The sequence below is a fragment of the Delphinus delphis genome, chromosome 9 (genome assembly GCF_949987515.2).
Source record: "Delphinus delphis chromosome 9, mDelDel1.2, whole genome shotgun sequence".
In the NCBI taxonomy this organism is placed as follows: Eukaryota; Metazoa; Chordata; class Mammalia; order Artiodactyla; family Delphinidae; genus Delphinus; species Delphinus delphis.
In genome coordinates this window covers 106,761,819-106,784,815 of record NC_082691.1, presented here as the reverse complement: position 1 = coordinate 106,784,815, position 22,997 = coordinate 106,761,819, and the positions used below count along the sequence as shown (strand labels likewise).

The following is a 22,997-nucleotide window of genomic DNA, read 5'->3' as shown; positions in this document are numbered from 1 at the left end:
CCTCCTAGCAACCGGCAGGCTGGACAGCCGAGCGCCAAGCGCCCGTCGGCCCAGCGTGCCCCGCGGCCTCCTCCAGCGCGCCTGCGCCTCCCCGCCTCCTGGCAACTGGTAGGAGGGGCAGCGGAGCGCAGAGCAACCGCCGGACCGGCATGCCCCGCGCCGCGCCTGCGCCTCCCCGCCTTCTAGCAACAGACAGGCGGGGCAGCAGAGCGCCGAGCGACCGCCGGCCCGGCATGCCACGCGGCTGCCCCCAGCGCGCCTGCGCTTCCCCGCCTTCTAGCAACCGACAGGCGGGGCCGCAGAGCGCTGAGCGACCGCAGTCCTGTGACTCCCGGGAGGCCCAAAGGAAGCGGGGGGAGGTGCAGAAGGAGGGGACTCTCGTCGGGTGGGATGTGTGTTTCGTCGGGTGGGATGTGTGTTTCCGGGGGCGCGGGGTCTGCAGCCTGCTGTGAGGCCCGGCGGTGCTCGGGGCGGGGAAGAAGCCGGGCTGAGCCTGCGGGCTGCCGGCAGGACCGGAGCTGCAGCAGGGAAACAAGCAAACCCGCCTTTCGAAGCGGGAGCGGAGGGAGCTTTCCTTCCGCGGAGGCTCTCGATCCTCGAGTTACTTTGCCTGTGGTTGTCGTTTCGTAGGACATATTTTGCAGGATTGGTAGGAATCACAAAGTATCTGAAAAAGTAATTGTTGAAAGACGCAGCTTTTATACAAATCAAGAGACGAGAGGACTGAAATACTGACACATGGTCTGCATCTCACATTTATTTTACCACAACTATTTTCTTTAAAGCTTAAAATAAAAGCCAGCCTTAAACCTGCAAGGCTGGAGAGGTGTGGGTCCCACGCCCGTGTTGCACGTTATAACTGACATTTAGCCCTGATTCTGCAAACTGTTTCGCGTCTGTTTAGCCTGCAAATGTTACTTAGAAAAGATTCCACTTACCGTTTTCACACGAGAGAGAGAGAGAGAGAGAGAGAAGGCTCTCAAATCGTGTGCTAAGGAGCACATCGGTGAGCGTGTTACTAGGGGTCTGTGCTTTTGATGTCATGGTTTTTCTGTAGACACACTATTTTTCAGACGTTGTGTTTTTGAGTCACATACTATTACGGTTTATGGATCAATCTACATAAAAGCCATTTACTCAGCTCCTTGCCTTAGAGAAGTTAATAACAGATCTAATCGTCCTTTTATATTTAATTGTGCTCCGGTTTTGGAGTTTCCACTACTACCTTTTTCATTTTCACTCAGCAGGGCTTAGGAAGAACCAAACAGGAAAAGATGGTAGGAAAGGTAATTTCAGTGATAGCTATGATTTATTTAGGAACTGCTCCAAAGGAGGCACCAAACTGAAACCTTCCCCTTGGTAATTCATTTAATTCTCATAGCGTCCCTGTGAGATAGGCATGTTACTGTTTTTCAGATGAGGAGACTGAGGGCCAGAAAGATTAATTCAGTTGCCTAAATTCAGAAAGCTAGGGTGGTGGATGGTCTGACGCCAAAGTCCATTCTCTGTCAGCTGAGAAAACAGCTCATATTGGGAAAGCTTCAGACTGTTGACTGTAATGACAAAGTCATCAGCCACAGTATTAGATTAAGTCACGGACACGCACATTGCATGAATGAGCTGGGCTTGGCCCTGGAACCCTCAGAACCCTTCTTCCCCTCCCGAGTGCAGTCAAAACTCCTGTCAAGATGTGTCTTGAGTCTCTTCCTCATTTTTTTCCACTCCAGCCCCACCAATCCATCCTCTGTTGCAGGCAGCAATCCAACAGGTGACTCACCTCACCCCCTGCTTCTGTCTCCACCTGGGTCTCACTCGGTTGCACTCTTTTGTCACCAAACAGAATGATTTAGGGTTCCCCAAATGCACCATATTCACAGGGCTATCTCCTCTCTCTCACCATCCCCACAATATTTGCCGAAAAAATGTCAATAGAGGAAGTTAAAACGATCTTTCTCTCCTTGGACTTCTTAAAACAATTATTTTCTAAGTAACTTATTTGCCAATCACATTTTATCTTGTGGTGTTTCTTCTATCATTTTTCTTCAATAGATGACTCACAAGTTCATTTGATGACATGGGGACTGTTAGAGTGCTGGAGACATAAATAAAACACTGCCTGGACCTCTAGTTGCTCATAATCGCCAGGAGCGAGAAATATGCAAACAATTATTAAATAATGTGAAAGTGTAAGAGCTACTCATAAAATGCAGTGCATGAGGAAGTGGCAAAATGTGCCTGGAGGAAAGGAATGAGGATGGGAAGGGCCTCATTTCAGGTGGAACTTGAAGCACAAAAAACCCAGGCAGAGACATGCAGAGAACATCTTAGGGGAAAAGAAATATAGGTGCAAGTGCAGAGGGAGGGAGAGGTTTGGAGAGTTTAGGAAATGTAATAATTGTATCTGTAACAGTGCTGTCCAGTAGAAATATAATACGGGCCACAGGGGTTATCATAAATTATCTAGTAGCCACATCTTAAGAAGTGAAAGGGGCTTCCCTGGGGGCACAGTAGTTAAGAGTCCGCCTGCCAATGCAGGCGACATGGGTTCGAGCCCTGGCCTGGGAAGATCCCACGTGCCGCGGAGCAACTAAGCCCGTGCACCACAACTACTGAGCCTGCGCTCTAGAGCTCGCGAGCCACAACTACTGAACCCGCGTGCCTAGAGCCTGTGCTCCACAACAAAAGCCACCGCAATGAGAAGCCCACGCGCCACAACGAAGAGTAGCCCCCGCTCGACACTAGAGAAAGCCCACACGCAGCAACGAAGACCCAACGCAGCCAAAAATAAAAATTAATTAATTTAAAATAATAATTAAAAAAGTGAAAAACACAGATGAAATCAAATTTAATAAAATATTTAACCAAATATATACAAAATGTTATCATTTTGTCATATAAAATATATTTACAATATTGAGTTGTTTTATACTTTTTTAATACTGGCCTCGAAATCCGTTGTGTATTTTGTACTGACAGCACACCTCAGTTCAGACTGGCCCCGTTTCCTGGGCTCACAGCCCCACGTGGCCAGTGGCTTCCACACTGGGCAGTGCAGGTCAGAACACAGGGTGTGTGAGTGGAGCGGGATGGCAGGAGACAAGGCTGGAATGGGGGACTGGGCCAGTTTGTCAAGGGCCCTGGAAGGCAGAGACTAGGTGGCGGCTTGGTGGCCTTTGGGCTCTGTTCAGCCTCGTGGCCTTTGTGCAGGCTGCTTCTCTGCCCGGATCCCTGCAGCTTTACCCCCTGCTCACGCCAGAGCCTCCTCTGCTTCACCTGTGTCTGATTCACTTGTCACAGTCTCCCATATCCTCTTCCGTGTAATTTAAAAATGTATGTCTGGGCTTCCCTGGTGGCGCAGTGGTTGAGAGTCTGCCTGCCGGTGCAGGGGACACGGGTTCGTGCCCCGGTCCGGGAAGATCCCACATGCCGCGGAGCGGCTGGGCCCGTGAGCCATGGCAGCTGAGACTGCGCGTCCGGAGCCTGTGCTCCGCAACGGGAGAGGCCACAACAGTGAGAGGCCCGCGTACCGGAAAAAAAAAAAAAATGTATGTCCAACTCCTTCACTAGACTATAAACCAGTACAATTGCAGGTTGTGATAGAAACAAAAGCGCTTTTTTTTTTTCACAGTAATAAGTAACTTTATTACAAAAGTCGCATCACAATAGTGTCACTGTAGTGTGTGGATATGAAACCTACCTGCCACGTTAACTAAGGGCTGGTGAGAAGTCACTAGCAGCGTGTTTTACAGCCTGCAATAAAAGTGGGAATTACAGGGTACCTACTCTGTAGGGATTGTGAGGATTGAAGGAGTAATTCTGTAGAATAGTTAGCATTTTGTGTCTGGCGCAAACTGAACCATCAGTAAAAGTTGTTATTAACACTTTTATTATTGTTGTTCTTATAGGTTATCGCCTAACCTACAAGCATTTAGAGATGAAAATGGGTGGGATACCAAAATTATAGGCTTCCTTTGTAAATTCACAAATTATCCACCACCATATGAAACCATAACCGGAGCACATCTTGGAATTTCAGAGAGCCCATCAACACCCCTTTCTGCTCTTAACCCACAGAGACTGTAGTGGCAGAACCCTAAATGCCCCTCGAGTCCGTGGTCCACTCTCCTTGAGACTGTGATGAGTTCACGCCGGAGACTAGCTTACTAATCAGCTAAGTCAGAAAGGAGATTGTCCTTAGTGGGCCTAACACCAAAAGAGGTGACGCTTCAGAGAGACACTCCTGCTGTCCTGGGAGAAGAAGCAAACGGCCACATCAGGAGGGGTCATGTGGAGGGAGCCGAGGGGGACCCCTGACTGTCAGCCCCCAGAAATCAGGACCTGAGTCCTACAGCTGCAATGAACTTGGGAGAGGATCTCAGGTGAGAGTCTCCAAGAAGACCACAGCTCAGCCAACGCTTGACTTGCCTTTCTAGGCCTGAGCAGAAAGGCCCAGCCAGGCCGCGCAAGTATCATCTTCATTATTGGTAAACACTGAAACAGGGCTTGTGACTCAGTACTCGGCTCCAGTTGGGGACTCTAATAGGTACCGCCTAATTCAGATTCCTCCACAAACATCAGGGCTCCCCTCACAGGCACAGAGCTGCTTCGGGGCTCCTGAAGCCTGAGCTGTACTCAGTAGATAAGTTTCATCATGGAGACAAGCCTAGACAGGATTAACTCACTGCCACAGAAGGCTTTCCACAGGTGGAGACATACAAACCAGGTTTTGAAAGATGCATAGGAGTTTTGCGTAAGGACAGAGGAGAAGGATAGTTCAGACACAGAGAACAGCAGTGCAGGTGCAAAGGCACAGAGAGAGTAGACAGAGTGGTTTGGGGAGAGTGAGAAGCAGTGAGACAGTGCAGGCAGGGCACAGACCCTGGTTGGGGGGGGCATGTGAGGTGAGATGCAGGGTCAGAGCTCTGCTTGTTCTGCAACGGATCTTTTTTTAAATTATTATTATATTTAATTTAGTTGGCTGAGTTCGGTCTTAGTTGCGGCACGTGGGATCTTCGTTGCAGCGTGCAGGATCTTTAGTTGCAGCATGCAAACTCTTTAGTTGTGGCATGTGGGTTCAAGTTCCCTAACCAGGGATCGAACCTGGGCTCCCTTCTTTTGGGAGCGTGGAGTCTTAGCCACTGGACCACCAGGGAAGTCCCTGCAGAGGATCTTTAATTTCACAGCAGAAGCAAAACAAACAGTTCATAAGCAGGGAAGAGATTCAATCAAATCTGGATTTTATATTGGCCATTTGATAGAAATAGGAACTTTAAAAAATAATTTTCCAAACAATTTCAAATTTAGAGAAAATATTTGAGTACAAAAGTCTCCATCACCCAGATCATACAGCATGTGCTTCCACTCGCCTGTCCCTGACTCACACTTATCATCTATCTACACACACACTTACCCATCATCACTGGTCTTTCTCTGAGTCATCTGACAAAAAGCTTCAGATATGATTACTCATCACCCTGAAATACTCCAGGGCCTGTTTCCCCAAAGCAAGGACAGCCCCTGCTCCACAACCCTCCCAGTCCAGAAGTAAAGATTGATACAACTCTGCTAATGCACAGGCTGTCCCCCAAATATTTCTTTTCCTTTGTGGCCCAGATCCCACTCAGGAACATACATTGCATGTAGTTGTGCCTCTTCAGTTTCCTGCAATCTGGGGTAATTACAGTTCCTCAGTAAGAAAACAGGGGGCCCCCCAAAATATAAAAAATTAAAAAAATTAAAAAAAAAGAAAACAGGGGCCTCTAACACTTCACCTGTCCAGTGAGCCCCCAGGCCACACCTGGATCAAGCTTTCTGGCAGAGACGCCCAGACTTGCTGCTCTACTCCTCTCAGCTCGTGGAGTCAGGACGCAAAATCCCAACGTGTCCCTAGCTTGCTGGCAATATGTAGCTGGGTCACACCTGCCGGCTTTTCCCTTTGGGATTGACGAGTACCTAGTAGCAGGTATTAAAACCTCCACCTACCATCCTTAGCCTCCACTGATAACTCACTCCAGCCCTACGGTGACCGCTAAATGCCGATTTTCTGCTTCCGTCACTCCAATGATTTATTTCGCATGCATTCCTCACTTGCTCGTTCACCTACATCGGTATGGACTCGTGGGTTCCTGTTTTACTCACTGGGTTGTAATCTGCCAACATCATCCTTGATTTTGCTGCTCAAATTACCCCAGATTTAATCAGTGGGCACCCCTCCCGTCGCCTCCTATGTCCTTTGGCATCATGTGATTCTTTGAAATTTTTCTTACTTTCTGGCACAACAAAATATTTCAGGCTCATCTGCTCCAGCCCTGAAGTCAACTGTTTCTCAGAAGATCCCTGGCTCCTTTTGCTGCAGAATGGTATTTAGAAGTGAGATCTGGAAACTACATGTACGTCTACCTGTACACTTACATCAAAACACACGAGTTCATACTCCCTCCAACTCCAATCCAACACCTCAGGGCTCTTTCCGCCTCCCCCTTTGCATGCTTATGAGATCTCCAACAGCAAGAAGCCTGAATTGCATTATCCTGGATAACGCATTATCCTTGCACTATCCAGTGTATGTGTCTATTTGCCAGTATAACCAGGCTGACTGGTCACCAGTACTAGGCCTAACACTGTCTCCTCCGTGCTGGGGAGCACAGGTCTCTAGGGAGCTTTTAAAGAGGGCAAGATTAAAGAGATACCAATCAATTAAGAAAATGTTGTAGTAATCTGGGCAAGCAAGCAAGGACCAAGCTTTTCCTGATTCCTCTAGTTGCACAGCAAAGAGACACACTCAGGTGGCTCAGGTAAAGAATGTGTGATTGTGTCACCAAAGAAGCATTTGAGAAAAAGGAACAGGAGTCTTGATGAGTCTGGGAAAAATGAGACTCGTTGGTAGTGCCAACTAAAAATTGTCGCTCGCCATCCGCCTCTACAAAGATGAGGTCACCAGCCACTGCAGTCGCTGGCCTTCCACACCCCCTGAAAGGAGTTCAGGGCAGAGATCAGGAATGAGGCCCTTTGTGCTCTGCAAAAACTGGCAGAACAGGTCTTCAGATAGTTAGATATTTTCGGGAGACCATGTTATGAGCCCAATTTCTTGCATGTTCTCATAGCTAGAAAAGCACTAAAATCATTTACAGAGACATCTGCTCCTCGTGACGAGCAGCCACCTTCTGCCAAAATGTGTGCTCGATTGCCTGTACCTCCTTCACCAAAATCACACATATGCTGAACAACCCTCCGTCCCCACCCTGGCCCGCTGTTTGGAGCAGTTCCTCAGAACAATCTGAGAGGCTGTCTCCTGGGCTATGGTCCTCATTTTGCCCCAAATAAAACTTAACTCACAACTCTCACTTTGTGCATTTTTTTCAGTCGACAGTAGCATGAAAGGAAGGGAGGCAGACTGTGCCCCTCCCCTCTGCACTGAAGCCCACGTAGAGGTGCTGGGGAAGGAGCTAGGACAGGGAGAGGGGAAGAGGTGGACGAAGGGTTGATAAGGCCCAGTGCTAGGCAGGAGGGGATCTAAAACAAAGCAGAACGGATTGAACTTAAACTGAAGGCAGCACTTTTCTCTGAAACTAGAAAGGAGGCGCGCAGAGGCTGAACCTTCACAGTTCTGCACTGGAACACTCACAGTGATGCTCCTCTTTCCTCTGAGAAAGCAGTGCCTTTCACTGGAGAATTGTCTACAGAGAAGGTAAGGAAAGAGGTAACATGAAGAGGTCACAGGAGATTGAGGTAGAGAGTAAAATGTTAGCAAAAACCTAAGAACTAGGCCGGGCCTGCCATTAGACTCAGCAAAGAATGAGATGGGTTCTGCCTTGCTGGGAAGTGGCCAGAAGTTCAGTGGGGTCACAAAGGCAGCAGAGGCTGGAGGCTGATTGGTGCACAGCATGGGCCTGTCTCTTCAGTGTATTTTACATCCCTAGACCGCCCAGGTCAAACGCTTTATCACAGACATGCAGGATTCCTTGTGTGGCTCATGTTCACGCAACTCTTTATCTATAGGATGTGATGCTACAGCTTTTTAGAGGAAAGACTGCAAGACAGAAAGGGTCATGCTCCTTCCTGTGTTAACAAGGCAGCTACTTGTTTTGAGGTTGTAACTTGGTCTTGAGTGAAAGGTGGCATTAGAGCTTTAAGCTGTTGCGTAGGAAAAGGGGTAAGACTCACCATTTTACATATTTGCAACTCACATCATGTAATTTGGGGGAAGGAAAACCATTCCTTTCCTTGCTTGTGGTTTAGTGCCCTTGCCCAAAGCTGAGTGTTCTAGCCCCTGGGGCAATGTTTATGAGATTATATGTTTATATATATATATATCTCCATAGCCACACACACATATATGCATACATAATTACATACAGACTCACAGATGAGGTGAGGGGAGGTATCCTTTATTCATTCAGTACCTGCTGTGCCAGGCACGGTGCTAACGTGAAGATATGATGATACACATAATACAGTTCTTGCCCTCATAGACTTCAAGCCTAGTTGAATGATTAATGAGACTCTGGCAAAGTTACCAATGCACGCAGATGCTTGCCTTCCCACTGCCCCCAAAGTTCATGGGAGCAGCAAGTCTTCACTCACTGCGTCTAACAGGGCTGTGACTGCAGTTCTCTTCAGCTGGTGATCCTCTTCATCTTTCAGCCTTTCACTCTCCTGTCTGCACGGCAAGATGGTCTGTGGGATATCACTGTTTTGTCCTGAAAATGGCAGTCTTTGCCCCTGCAACTACTGCACAGTTATCGTTATTCCAGAATCCCTACAATATGGCAGGGAAGGGCCCATGTGACACGAACACATCCACCAAGAACTTAAAAACATGTAAGCTGCTACATTTCTCTCCAGTAGTCCCTGCCCCTCCTAAAGATGATCACGCAAGGCTCCCAGTAACATAAAGATTTGAAGAGCAAGAGAGGGGAAAAAACTAGCCCTATTGTTACAAACTGAATTAAAATATCCTTGGAACTCACTTAATATGCTTAAAAAACTTTCCTAGGCTGTCCTCTGCAACTGTTTGGCTTTAAGGAGACTACAAAATAAATATAATTACCCTGATGGAGTTTTGTGGAAAGCAAAGCGATCAAAAGCTGTCTGTGCTTCTAGAAGCGATTCAGAAATCGCGGGCAGGATGTCAGCGCCCGCGGCAGAAGCTCTCGGGCACGGACAGCATCCTGCTTAGTGAGCGGGCGCTGGGTCCCCGCTGTCCCGCCGGGCGAGGACAGTTCCTGTCCCACGCGCACACAGGGGCCTATCCCGCACGCTCCTCACGCCTCCGGGACCGCTGAGAGAGTTCCATCAGTAAAACGTCTGCACGCTGGGGGCTCTCACCACAGGCGGGGACCCACAGAACCACTCGGATTTTCTAACAGCTTGGAAGTGCCTTTAACAGTGACACCTTAAAACTTGGCAAGTGTAGCGCAAACTCAGGAGCGTGTACTTCTCCTTCCACAGCAGCCCTGCACGAACCGCGACCCAGGTGACGGGGCGAGCTGAACCCTCACCGCCCGCGGGTCCAGCCCCAGGAGCCAACCCTCACCAGCCACAGAACCCACCCCTTCCAGACTCACACCCTGCGGCCAGTGAGTTCCGCTCCTTGACGTCCACGCACGCCCCGCCCACATTCACCTTATGGGCGCCCCGCCCCGCGTGTGGACGCCCACGCAGGACCCGCCCTCCTCGCCTCATCCGCGCTCCGCCCGCCCGCGCGATGACGCCACAAGGCCCCGCCCCACCCGCCTCAGGGGCTCTCAGCCAGGCCTGTGGGGTGACACCCACGCCGGCCTCGCCCACCCTGTGGCAGTGGCGCCCCGCCCGCCCGCGCGATGACGCCACACACCAGTCCCGCGCACCAGCCTTCGCGGGGCTCCCGGGTCCTGTGGGATGACGTCCCACGCTGGCCACGTCCACCCAACGTTAGGCCGCGCCCAGGCCCGGGGCCACGCCCGACCGCCGCAGTAGAAGCCCCCGACCCCTCGCCGCCGCCGCACCGCCCGGCGTGCTGACGTCGCACGGCGCCGCGGGCTGAAGCGCGGGCGGGCGGGCAGGGCGGCTGCGCTGTCCCCTCAGAGGGGCGCTGGCGGGCGGGCTGAGGCGCGTCGGCCCGGAGCCAACCGGAGCGCTGCGCGGCGGGGCGATGAGCGGCGCCCGGGCCCCGGGCCCCGAGGCCGGCGCCGCCGGGGCCGAACCCCCCGGCGCGGCGCTGAGCGTGGACGTGGCGGGGCTGCTGGTGCAGCTGGCGCGCAGCTTCGCGCTGCTGCTGCCGGTGTACGCGCTGGGCTACCTGGGCCTGAGCTTCAGCTGGGTGCTGCTGGCGCTCGGGCTGCTCGTGTGGTGCCGCAGGAGCCGCGGCCTTAAGGCCACCCGTCTGTGCCGCGCGCTGGCGCTGCTGGAGGACGAGGAGCGCGCCGTGCGCCTGGGGGTGCGCGCCTGCGACCTGCCGGCCTGGGTGAGTGGGCGCCGCGGACCGCGACACGCCCCCGGCCCTTACCTTCCTGTCCTCCACGGCCCCGCAGGGTCAGGCGTCCCCGCCCGCCCCAAGTCCTCCCGGGTCTGGGGTGCGCTCACGCCCCAGCCCACCCGCCCACGTTGGGGCGTCCTGACCAGGGGCGGCACGTACGCCTGGGTGGGCGCCGGCGTCGGGCCTGGGCCTGTGTACCTTGCGGGGCCTCGCCGCTGTCGCCGGGCCCAGCCTCCCGACCGCTCTCGGCCCGCGAACCCCTTTGGGTTGGCGCCTTCCCTCCGCCGCGCGGGTCGCGAGCAGGGCCGCACAGGTGAGGCGCTGTCTGCGCTGTCTTGCCTTGGCCACGTCGTCACGCCTCGCTGTGCGGTGCCGTGACTCCCGCCTGCGGAATGTGAGCTCGCGGCCGCCGGGTGCCCTGCGCGGGCCTGGACGCCACTCCCTGCCCCCTGCGGAAACGGCGGCCAGCGGTGTGGGGAGAAGGGCGGTTTCCTCCCTGCCTGCGAAGTCTCAGCCGTTCTTGGTGGTTTCTGGCACAGTTGAGGAGCAATGGGGGTCCCCCAGAAGATTTGCTGGTACGATGATTGGAGGTGTGTTCCGGTTCTTTGGAAGTAACGTTATAAGCTGAGTAACTTTTATGTAGGGTGAACTCGAATCCCAGGTGAATTTGGGGGTGGGTGGGGCAGGCGTGGTATTGATCGTTTGTGCCCCAAGCGGTTCTCTGCATATTTTAGTTAGGCAGCGTGGAAACTAACGGAGTTGGTTCCCTCGTTCTTTCTTAACCGTGAGTAGGTGCCAGAGTTTCGGACGGTAGGAAACAGTGCTTGTTTAAGATAAATGATGCTGCTGTTAGGCTTGATGTAAACTTCCGGGAAGATGGCCAGCCAGTGAGTTTCAAAAGGGTCGTTTTCTCTCAGAGGAGAAAAGGGCTTGCAGTACGATCCCTGTTTCCAATCAGAAGACGCTTGTGAAGCAAGGCATGGAGTGCATGACACAAGGCAAATAGGTTGCAAAGCAGGAGTGCCCACGGCCAGGAGGAACTCAATGGCTACTGCCTTGTGGTGACAAGTTGCAATTGCAGTAAGAACCTCACAGTCAGGGACTTCGGAAATTTAAAATTCCGTCAGTACGCGGTGGACGTGTGGCACAGGGCTACTTGGAGCAATCACAGTAACCAGCGTGGTGTAGCTTTTTGCCAGAAGCAGGAAAGAGGAGGGTGGTGTAGAAAACGGGAACTCAGTAACAGAGGTGCGAAAAGCCAAGAGCAGAGGTGCACTTTGGAAACGCAGAAGGACTTTCAAGTGGTGTCTGGTATCTTGTGTCACACCGAATTAAGTGATTCCAGAAAGTAACTAAAAACAGAGTAGGGGCATTACCAAAACAGGAGACATAATCAGGGCAGAGATTCACAGAAACTGGGGGTGCTGACATTCATAGATGCTCGGTTATGGAGCAGTTGGCTAACATCAAATTTGCTTGTAAAAGCTGTGAAATGCAGCCTATTTTCACATAATGAATTAACAAGTATCGTTGTTACCATATTGAAGGACAGGGCAAATTATTACTATTTTTAGCAGAAGAAAAGGGTGATTAGCCAAAGCTTCCTTCCTTGGGTTTCTCCTCGGTGTGACTTAAACTCATGAACTGTGGTGTTCATGTTGTACAGTAAAGAATTTATGTTTTTTCCAAAAATTTTTACTTGTTCATTCCAAATTTGTGTTTGTGCTCACGTCACACACAGATGTATACTTAAACATGCCTGTATTGCTTAGAAAACTACTGTGAGGATTCACATGAAACTTGACGGTGATCATATCCAAGAAAAGCACTAGGAATCTGGGGTTTGAGGCAGATTTTGTAATACTTTTTTAAATTGTAATACCCATGTGTTGTTTTCACGACAAAACCAGTGAATTACACTGTCTAGATGTGGACCTGCTGTTCTGCTGTAGCCAGAGAGTCCGTGCATAAGAAGAGCTAAGTTTTCTGTATCAGTAGTTCTTTGATTTTTACGGTACATACTTCGGTTCTTGGGGTTCAGAACTTTGGGCTGATGTTTTGCTTTGAACAACATATGTTTGTATGGATTTCATAGTGTGTCATTGACAGCTGTGATTCACAGCAGGGTAGAAGCAGAGCAAAACTAATGTGGGGCTCGCTTCCTAACCTCCCTTTTGAATATGTTCACTGACAATTTTTCTTCTGCTTATTTAGTAAAGTAAAAATTTATACTGGCTGTAAAATGAGATGATTAACAAATATGAATACTTGGAGAAAAAATACATATACTGTTTCAAATTAAGGCTATTAGCATATGAAAAATGGCTCTCAACGTGATAATTCTGTAAGACCTTGATCCTACAGCTTTAATGTGTACCACATTACTATTCATTCTTTACTTTTTTTTTTCCCCCCATTAACAGGGAAAAGGCCTGCAGGTTGGAGTTGGTAGATTGGGGACTGGCCTTTTCGTTGTATCGGTGGTCTCCCCTTGTTAATTGGGCCCTTGTAAAATTAGACTGTGGTTGAAGAATATTGTTGAAGAACTTTTATAGACGTGAGTAGGGGTGATTGTCCACTGCTAGTTTTGTTTATTTGAAAAATTAGAACTTGGTGTGAAGTTTGTCCTTTTCCTGCTTTCACTACTGCCAATAAATGCTGATTCCATGGCTGCAAATAAGTAGAGACCCAAACCTGTCATAAATGACACCTGGTCTTTTATTCCTCTAATACTTTGATGATTGAGATTTAAAGCATAGTGAACTTCTGTGTTCTGTTTTTGTTATTATGCACCAGCTTTTCTTTAGGGAGAGTTTCTTCCCATGGTTCTTCTGGTAAGTTCAGGAGAATTTAACTCTAGCCAAAATTTAATATGTATAGGCTAAGAACCAAATGGACAAAAGAAAAGAATACACTTTGGTCTCATGTAAAGGAAGGGCAAGTACTTTTATTCTCAGTGTTAATCATTGACTTATAGTTTAAAAAATTTTTGTGAACACTTGTAACAGACTTGTAGCTAAATCGGGATCCACAGTTTAGCTATTTTAAACTGTGGTTGCAACTTTAGCATCTAGATCCTAGAGCAGTTATGTGCTTTGAGAAGATGTTAGAACCTCCTCAGAGCTGTGAAGGGGATATGGAGAATCTTTGGGTTTCTTGTTTATGTGCACACTACTGCTGTTTTTCAAAGAGAAAAAGGACAGTCACCCTCAACATCTCTTATGCTGTCTAAATGCTTCATGAAGTTAGAGCAGAAGGCCCCATCGTTGCTGGACACAAAGCAGTAACTATTTGTTTTTTAGTTTAAGCTAAAAACTGGATTTAAATTTAGGGTATTTGCATCCATCAGGTTGTGTGCTCTGGTTTTTCTGCATCAGATGAATATTAGCCTCACTTTACATTCAAGATGGGAGCTAGGACTGAACTATATATAATTTAAGTAGATACAGGAATTGAAAATATATGTAGTATATTTATGTTAAATTATATTAAGTTAATACATGTTGTGTTAAATTATATTAAATATGTTTATAAAATATAGACCTTGATCCTGTGAAGAACCGATGATGAACAGCTGACTCATGAGTTATTGTTCTCCTTAGGCCTGGTGGACCTCTTTCCTATTTTCTCTGTGGGTTTTCATGATTTCTACATTGGTTGCAACATTTAACCTTGAATGATATCACAGACATTGTGAATAGATTAAAAACCATTGAATTGTACACTTTAAATGAGTGAATTGTATGGTATTTGAATTATATCTCAGTGCTGTTAAAAAAAATTATAAGCATTGAATTTCTCTTAAAAATAAAGAAGTGAAACAGGTGAACAGTTATAGTACAAAGTAAGCCATACAAACCTCCTTGCTTATGGAATTCCAGCTAAAACTGATACAGTTTTTAAAAATTATTGTTCCAATATAAATTTGGAGACATTTACATTTTAAAGAATATTTAATGAAAGTGGAGGGCTTGTGAATGAAAACAGTTAACTAAGTAAGTGTTTTTACGTTAAACCTAATGTTACTTTACGCATTGATACTACATTAGCTAAACAAACAGAAATTGTGCTTCAGAGATATACATAGCCTAAATGTGTGTTTTTTGTGTGAGTTATTCTAAACTCTTACTTTAATTCAAGTACTGATATGTAATTACGATGTGCGTTTGGGAAGTTTAACCTATAAATTGGTTTGTTTTCTACAAATGTATCCTATCATAGCATTATTTTATTTATTTATTTATTTATTTTTGCGGTACGTGGGCCTCTCACTGTTGTGGCCTCTCCCGTTGCGGAGCACAGGCTCCGGACGCGCAGGCTCAGCAGCCATGGCTCACGGGCCCAGCCGCTCCGCGGCATGTGGGATCTTCCCGGACCGGGGCACGAACCCGTGTCCCCTGCATCGGCAGGCGGACTCTCAACCACTGCGCCACCAGGGAAGCTCTTTATTTATTTTTTTTAAAGGCCCAGTTTTAAAAAAAATTTAAATTTTTATTTACTTATTTATTTAATTGGCTGCACCGCTCGGCATTCAGGATCTTGGTTCCCTGACCAGGGATCGAACCTGTGTTCCCTGCAGTGGAAGCTTGGAGGCCTAACCACTGGACTGCCAGGGAATTCCCCATACATTTTAGAATGTACTATTTGTAGTCTCTTGCATTTTGTTATGTTTTGTTAAATCATTACCTTTTTTGGTGTCCATGACAATGCTGCCTCAGATGAATTTTCCTTCCCCATTTAAAGATCTGAGGACCCACTATCTACAGAAGCGTTAGAGATCACCTTGCCTTCATGTGTGTACTTCCCGGTAGATACGAGGTGGGGTGTGATGGCCGAAGAGTGCCCTGGTGGGTCAGAAGGTGGTCAGTGGTGGGGGCGTGCATATAGACACACTAAAGGACATTGAAGAATAAGTGGGAACAGCAAGATAAAAAAGTGCAGGATTGGGAAATCAGGCATCTCAGGGGATGAAAGCATCAGAGCCCAGTAGGACAGCAACATGGGTACCTGGGCCCTGCCGTCGGGAGGGAGCTGTAAGGAAGGTGAGGAACTGTCAGCTGGGCCCAGGGGTGAGGAGTAGAGCTGCTCAGACGGGGGCCTGGCCACCTCTCAGGGCAACACTCGCATTTCTCAGGGAGACGTGGCATGTTTGGACATGGGAGGAGGGGGACATCGTGATGTACTCAGAACCCATTTGTGAAGTCAGAAGGTGGAAGCTCCTGTGCAGTGCCGATTACTGCTGGATTGCCCTGCTCTGCACCCCGAGGTCGCTGGAGACGCCTGTCCACCTCCCCCAGATAGACTTTTATTTTACTCTGAAGGGTCTTACTGTGCCATAAACACTGCGTCATCCCCTGCTCTTTTGAAACTGGGTGGGCATAGTTCTTACATAAACAGTGTCAGTAGTTGTGTTGCATGGAACCATTTTTCCATTTAACATGTTTTATTCACAAGTTTTCTCATGGTCTTTTGCCCTCTCAGTGTTTTTTCTTTCTTAATTTTTTTTCCCCTTAAGTGTTAAAAAAAAGTCCTGTAAGTTTTTTAAAGAAAACCATCTATTTTGGTGAATTTTTCCTAGAGTAGATCACATTTTAAGGAACAAGCCCAGCTTAAGTGCAGGGATCAAAAATGAGCTTTCATTGATTCATCTATTCACTCAGCCAGTATTTATTGGATCTTTCCTGTGTTCCAGGTACTGTACTAGGTGATGAGTTAGACAAGGCCTCAAACTCAAAAATTTACTAGCTGGTGATTACACAAATCTAGGGATAATCCTAGTTTTAGTCATAGTACGCACTGGTAGTTTTTTTCTTTTTTTTAAATAAAAATAATACATATTCATTTTTGTTAAATCCAAAAATATATAAAAACATTATTCATAATTCCAAACCACCCATCATAGTAGTTGGTAAAAACTATAAGAACTTTGAATGGAATTGTTAGTGTGTATTCATCTATTTGTACTGATAAACCATACTAAAAATCATTTGTTCAGAAAAATATGGTTTAGTGTTTAAAAGTTTTCTGGACTCTTAACTACATGTGGAAAAAGAAAGGCAGACCTTAATTAGGTCTTTCACTTGGTGAAATGGTATGTTCATTTTTTAAAAAGACTATGCCTTTTAGAGCATTTTGTACATTTATTGAAGTAATAGCTCAACTCTTTAAATCAGTGTATTGTAAAAGATTTTACTGATGAGGATTAAAACTTTTTTCTAGGGTTTGTAGATCTAGCTGTGCGTATAAGTTCAGTTTTATGCTATCCTGTCTTTCCTATTTTGTGAAAGGCAGTCTTATGATTACTCATAGTGGACGCCTCTGAGACCTGTAGTTCAATATCTGGTGTCTTTTTTTTTTTTAAATTAATTAATTAATTTATTTTTGGCTGCGTTGGGACTTTGTTGCTGTGCGCGGGCTTCTCATTGTGGTGTCTTCTCTTGTTGCGGGGCACGGGCTCTAGGCGCCCGGGCTTCAGTAGTTGTGGCACGTGGGCTCAGTAGTTGTGCCTTGTGGGCTCTAGAGCTCAGGCTCAGTAGTTGTGGCGCACGGGATTAGTAGCTCCGCGGCATGTGGGATCTTCCCAGGCCAGGGCTCGCACCCGTGTCCCTTGCATTGGCAGGCAGATTTTTTTTTCCAAGATTTTCAGTTTTATTTTTTTTCTCATAAGCCTAGTCATATTTTTTTAAGACATTTAATCTGCGAATAGAAAACCCTGAATCTTAAAAAAGCTAAGGGTTTGGGTTTTTTTCTTTTTTAATCTTTTTAACATCTTTATTGGAGTATAATTGCTTAACAATGGTGTGTTATGTTCTGCTTTACAACAAAATGAATCAGTTATATATATACATATGTTCCCATATCTCTTCCCTCTTGCATCTCCCTCCCTCCCACTCTCCCTATCCCACTGCTCCAGGCGGTCACAAAGCACCAAGCTGATCTCCCTGTGCTATGCGGCTGTTCCCACTAGCTATCTACCTTACGTTTGGTAGTGTATATATGTCCATGCCTCTCTCTCGCTTTGTCACAGCTTACCCTTCCCCCTCCCCATATCCTCAAGTCCATTCTCTAGTAGGTCTGTGTCTTTATTCCTGTCTTACCCCTAGGTTTTTCATGATATTTTTTTTCTTAAATTCCATATATATGTGTTAGCATGTGGTATTTGTCTCTCTCTTTCTGACTTACTTCACTCTGTATGACAGACTCTAGGCCTATCCACCTCATTACAAATAGCTCAATTTCGTTTCTTTTCATGGCTGAGTAGTATTCCATTGTATATATGTGCCACATCTTCTTTATCCATTCATCTGGTGATGGACACTTAGGTTGTTTCCATCTCTGGGCTATTGTAAATAGAGCTGCAGTGAACATTTTGGTACATGACTCCTTTTGAATTATGGTTTTCTCAGGGTATATGCCCAGTAGTGGGATTGCTGGGTCCTATGGTAGTTCTATTTGTAGTTTTTTAAGGAACCTCCATACTGTTCTCCATAGTGGCTGTATCAATTTACATTCCCACCAACGGTGCAAGAGGGTTCCCTTTTCTCCACACCCTCTCCAGCATTTATTGTTTGTAGATTTTTTGATGATGGCCATTCTGACTGGTGTGAGATGATATCTCATTGTAGTTTTGATTTGCATTTCTCTAATGATTAGTGATGTTGAGCATTCTTTCATGTGTTTGTTGGCAGTCTGTATATCTTCTTTGGAGAAATGTCTATTTAGGTCTTCTGCCCATTTTTGGATTGGGTTGTTTTTTTTTGTTATTAAGCTGCATGAGTTGCTTATAAATTTTGGAGATTAATCCTATGTCAGTCGCTTCATTTGCAAATATTTTCTCCCATTCTGAGGGTTGTCTTTTGGTCTTGTTTATGGTTTCCTTTGCTGTGCAAAAGCTTTGAAGTTTCATTAGGTCCCATTTGTTTATTTTTGTTTTTATTTCCATTTCTCTAGGAGGTGGGTCAAAAAGGATCTTGCTGTGATTTATGTCATAGAGTGTCCTGCCTATGTTTTCCTCTAAGAGTTTGATAGTTTCTGGCCTTACATTTAGGTCTTTAATCCATTTTGAGCTTATTTTTGTGTATGGTGTTAGGGAGTGATCTAATCTCATACTTTTACATGTACCTGTCCAGTTTTCCCAGCACCACTTATTGAAGAGGCTGTCCTTTCTCCACTGTACATTCCTGCCTCCTTTATCAAAGATAAGGTGACCATAAGTGTGTGGGTTTATCTCTGGGCTTTCTATCCTGTTCCATTGATCTATCTTTCTGTTTTTGTGCCAGTTCCATACTGTCTTGATTACTGTAGTTTTGTAGTATAGTCTGAAGTCAGGGAGCCTGATTCCTCCAGCTCCGTTTTTCGTTCTCAAGATTGCTTTGGCTCTTTGGGGTCTTTTGTGTTTCCATACAAATTGTGAAATTTTTTGTTCTAGTTCTGTGAAAAATGCCAGTGGTAGTTTGATAGGGATTGCATTGAATCTGTAGATTGCTTTGGGTAGTAGTCTTTTTCACAATGTTGATTCTTCCAATCCAAGAACATGGTATATCTCTTCATCTATTTGTATCATCTTTAATTTCTTTCCTCAGTGTCTTATAATTTTCTGCATGCAGGTCTTTTGTCTCCTTAGGTAGGTTTATTCCTAGATATTTTATTCTTTTTGTTGCAATGGTAAATGGGAGTGTTTTCTTGATTTCACTTTCAGATTTTTCATCATTAGTGTATAGGAATGCCAGAGATTTCTGTACATTCATTTTGTATCCTGCTACTTTACCAAATTCATTGATTAGCTCTAGTAGTTTTCTGGTAGCATCTTTAGGATTCTCTATGTATAGTATCATGTCATCTGCAAACCGTGACAGCTTTACCTCCTCTTTTCCGATTTGGATTCCTTTTATTTCCTTTTCTTCTTTGATTGCTGTGGCTAAAACTTCCAAAACTATGTTGAATAAGAGTGGTGAGAGTGGGCAACCTTGTCTTGTTCCTGATCTTAGTGGAAATGCTTTCAGTTTTTCACCATTGAGGATGATGTTGGCTGTGGGTTTCTCATATATGGCTGGCAGGCAGATTCTTAACCACTGTGCCACCAGGGAAGCCCTATCTGGTGTCTTTTTAATGAACTACAGCAGGATGCCCAGAGCAAAGTGTCAATGCAGAGTAATAGCACATCTTAAGTGCACCCCGTGTGTCAGCAGCAGTGATTCCCTTTTTTAAAAAATGCCATTGTTGTACCTGGTGACTACACTTGAGAATGGGTGATAACCACACAAATGGCAGATGTGGAAATACTAGTATGGAAGTTTTTATTATGCTTTCTTTTTTATTATTTGTAAAAATGTCATTGAAATTGAGCTGAAGTTATTTTGTTTGTTCAGTCACTTAGTGAACTTATCTTTCTGCTTTTAATGAACATGCCGTCGTGTTTGCCTTTATTTCTTATGTTATGACTAGACAGGTTTTAAAAACATGATTTTTCTAGTATGAAAAGAACACTTGCTCATTGTAGAACATTTCAAGCTTTGGAGAGTAAAAAGGAAAAAAGCTACCTGGAATTCTACTAACCAGTGATAGCCGTTATTAACGTTTCGGTGATTTTCTGAATCTTTAGTATGTCTGGAGGTACGTGGATATTGTATTTGCTTACACTAAGGATTATGTTGTGGACGTTACATCATTATTCTTCAGAAATATGACTCTTTTTTTTGCAGTAGTATCTTTTATTTAAATTATGTCTGGTGGACAGATTCCAAAAATCAGATTGTTAGCTACTATATGTTGAGAAAAGGTAAAACTAGAGTTTAAGATATTTAATTTTCTACTCTTTTCAAGTTATAAAAGATTATTTGCTTGAACTATTTGTCAGATTGTTCAGGATATATGAACTATTTTTGAATTCATAAGAGTAGCATGATAATTTTATAAACAGAAGTCTAGCTTTAGGGGGCAGTGTTTGTTTTTGAATGGTGTGATGTTAAAATAAGCACGGTAGATTTATCCAGATCCCCTCTTACGTACATAACCTTTGGAAGAAGAGAGTTCTCCCGCGCAGAGTCGCTCTTCCAATGGCTTTTCTTCCTCTGCTGTGTTGGGATGTGAGAGTTGGTTAAGTTGGAGTCACGGCTTTGTGTAGCACAATGTTGGGACTGCTATCTGGAGACTGCTGAGAAGGCTCACTGCACTGTCCTTGATCTCATCTGAAAACAGCAGCCGCGTGATTGGTGTTGTCAGTGTCACTTGGCAGCCCTTGGGCACTGAGTGATGTGGGCCGCCCTCGTGGGTACCCATGTCACACGTGCCAGCGTGGCTGCTTGGGCACACACTCGAGAAGCAGGCTCTGGATCTGATAGATGTAGGTTCCTGTCTGAGACCCACCCACTCCCAACTCTGTGCACTTGGGCAAGTTGGTCACACCTTTTAGAACCTTAGTTTCCTCATCGTTAGGTGGGCATTGAAATGAGCCCGGCCCTGTGTTGTGGTTGTGAGGCTGGAATGAAGAAAGGCCCAGGGATGTGGCAGAGGTGGCTAGTGGTACCCTGGGTTAGTGATCCCAGTACTGATGCTTCCTTTCAGCTGCACTGGTGTTAACGGGCCAGCTTCCTGCTGCCTATGGCGCTTCTCTGACTCACCTTGCCACTTCCTCCCCACTTCAGCCAGAGGGGCAGATGAGATCAGAGCTTCTCTTTTACTGTGGTTTGTTTACCTGGTGTTGTTGCTAAGAATTTATCTGCAGTAATGCTTTGTTATTAGTCACACTCTAAAGTATTCCTTGTAATTTCTTTCTCTTTTTCTCTGTATATCCCTAAAGTAATTACCCCTCATCCTTGCTGCTTCTTCCTTAAAACAAATTCTGTCCTGAGGTTGTGGTTAATCTCTCCTTGCTCTGGTTGCAGCAGCTGCCCCGATGCAGTAGATAACCGTAGTTAGTTCCATTATGACAGTATCATGTTGTAAAATTTTTAAATTCTTGTAGTCATTTCCTTCATCTTGTGAATAAGTGTTGGTTAGTGACTAAAGTGGGGATTTGAAAATGTATATCCTATTTCTGGGTCAGTTGTAATAGTTTAATTTAACCTATGTTAGATGTGGAGTTGTTTTCCTTCCGTTTGCATCCGAGGGGTTGAGATATGTTTTAGGTTTCCCAGAGGATGGTGGATCTGCAGAAGATAAATCCAGTAATGTGGGAAGAGAACATCGTCCAACTTGCTTCATGCCATAAATATTACACTGGAGTACGTGTTGTATACTGGTTTTCGGGTCTGCCACTCATTCTGAGATACCAGCATGAAATTGCTAAAATTATTTCTCTGAGTGATACTTGTACCTTCTGTTTTCTTACAAAACTTTGCTTACATATTTGTTAAATCATTTAGTTAAGTGTGCTTAGTCCTGTAATTGTGTGTAGGATCAGGAGTTTGAAGACAGGGACTTTTTATATCTGCCATAGCATCTAACAGTATTTGCATGGAGTTTGCACAGTAAACCTAGTGAGTTGTTGGAACAGTGAGCTACTAATTGCTTGTTTTATTAGGAGTGTCTATACCCAATTATAAATTGTCGTATAATGCCTGTGTTGCCATTATTACACATACTTGAGGTGAGCTGCCTACTGAGATCATCAATTTATTTCATTTGTGCTATAAACATTTAAATGCCTAGCAAGCAAATGCGTAAGATCTGTTAATAGTAAGTTAATATCTGACTACTGGGTTTTTAAAACCAAAAACCCAAATATAATCTGAAACAAAAATGAGAATACAGTCTCAATTTTTTCACATACATAAAGAAAGGTCTTGAAATTTATCCAGAGCTATTAGAAAGTGTTGATTTTACTTAATAGCTTGAATCAGATTGTGGTTTTATATTGGGTGAAATGGAGCGAACACTGCTGTATGTATGAAGGACGGTTTTAACAGGAATTATCTGTAGATTGTATCTCATGGTGGATGGTGCAAGAAGGGAAAGATAACAGCTCGTCTTTGCTTGCTGCCTGCACTGGGGCCACTGTAAGAAAACTAGGCAAACTTGGTGGCTTAAAAAACACAAATTTATCATTTACAATTCTGGAGGCCCAAAGTCTGGAATCAGGTCCTTTGGGCTGAAACCAAGGGATCCGCAGGGCCGTGCTCCTCTGGAGGCCTTTCCTAGCTTCTGGAGCTGCGTTCCCGGGCTCATGGCCCTTCTGCACCTTGAAAGCCAGCAGCTGCTTCGATCATCACGGCGCTTTCTGTTTTCTTTCTGTGTCATTTCTGCCTTTGCGCCCTCTTGAAAGGATATGATGATTGCATTAGGGCCCACCCAGGTGATGCAGGATAATTTCCCCAACTCAAGATCCTTAATTGATCACATCTGCAAAGTCCTTTTTTTTTTTGTCTCATAAGGCAACACTCAAGTTCTAGGGAGTAGGACATGGATATCTCTTGAAGGGCCACCAGCACTGCCCTACATCTTGGAGTACTCAGGAGCCAAGGTGGCTGAACACAGTGATGATGGCTCAGCTTTGTTTCATCAGTTCTGAGAGGCACTTTCCCTCCACTTAACATATCTGGTC

The 22,997-nt window shown here is 45.8% G+C and overlaps 1 protein-coding gene across 2 annotated transcripts in view; it reads left to right on the top strand.

The window, feature by feature from the left end:
* The first annotated feature begins 9,865 nt into the window (after positions 1-9,865).
* Positions 9,866-22,997, top strand: part of ESYT2 (extended synaptotagmin 2) — a 77,210-nt gene continuing 64,078 nt past the window's right edge. Inside the window, exon 1 of one of the 2 annotated variants that reach the window (XM_060021208.1) lies at positions 9,866-10,444. In XM_060021208.1, the coding sequence (XP_059877191.1) occupies positions 10,133-10,444 (312 nt within the window). In that variant the 5' untranslated portion in view covers positions 9,866-10,132. The remainder of the gene's footprint in view (positions 10,445-22,997) is intronic. The other variant, XM_060021209.1, reaches the window with a different exon arrangement.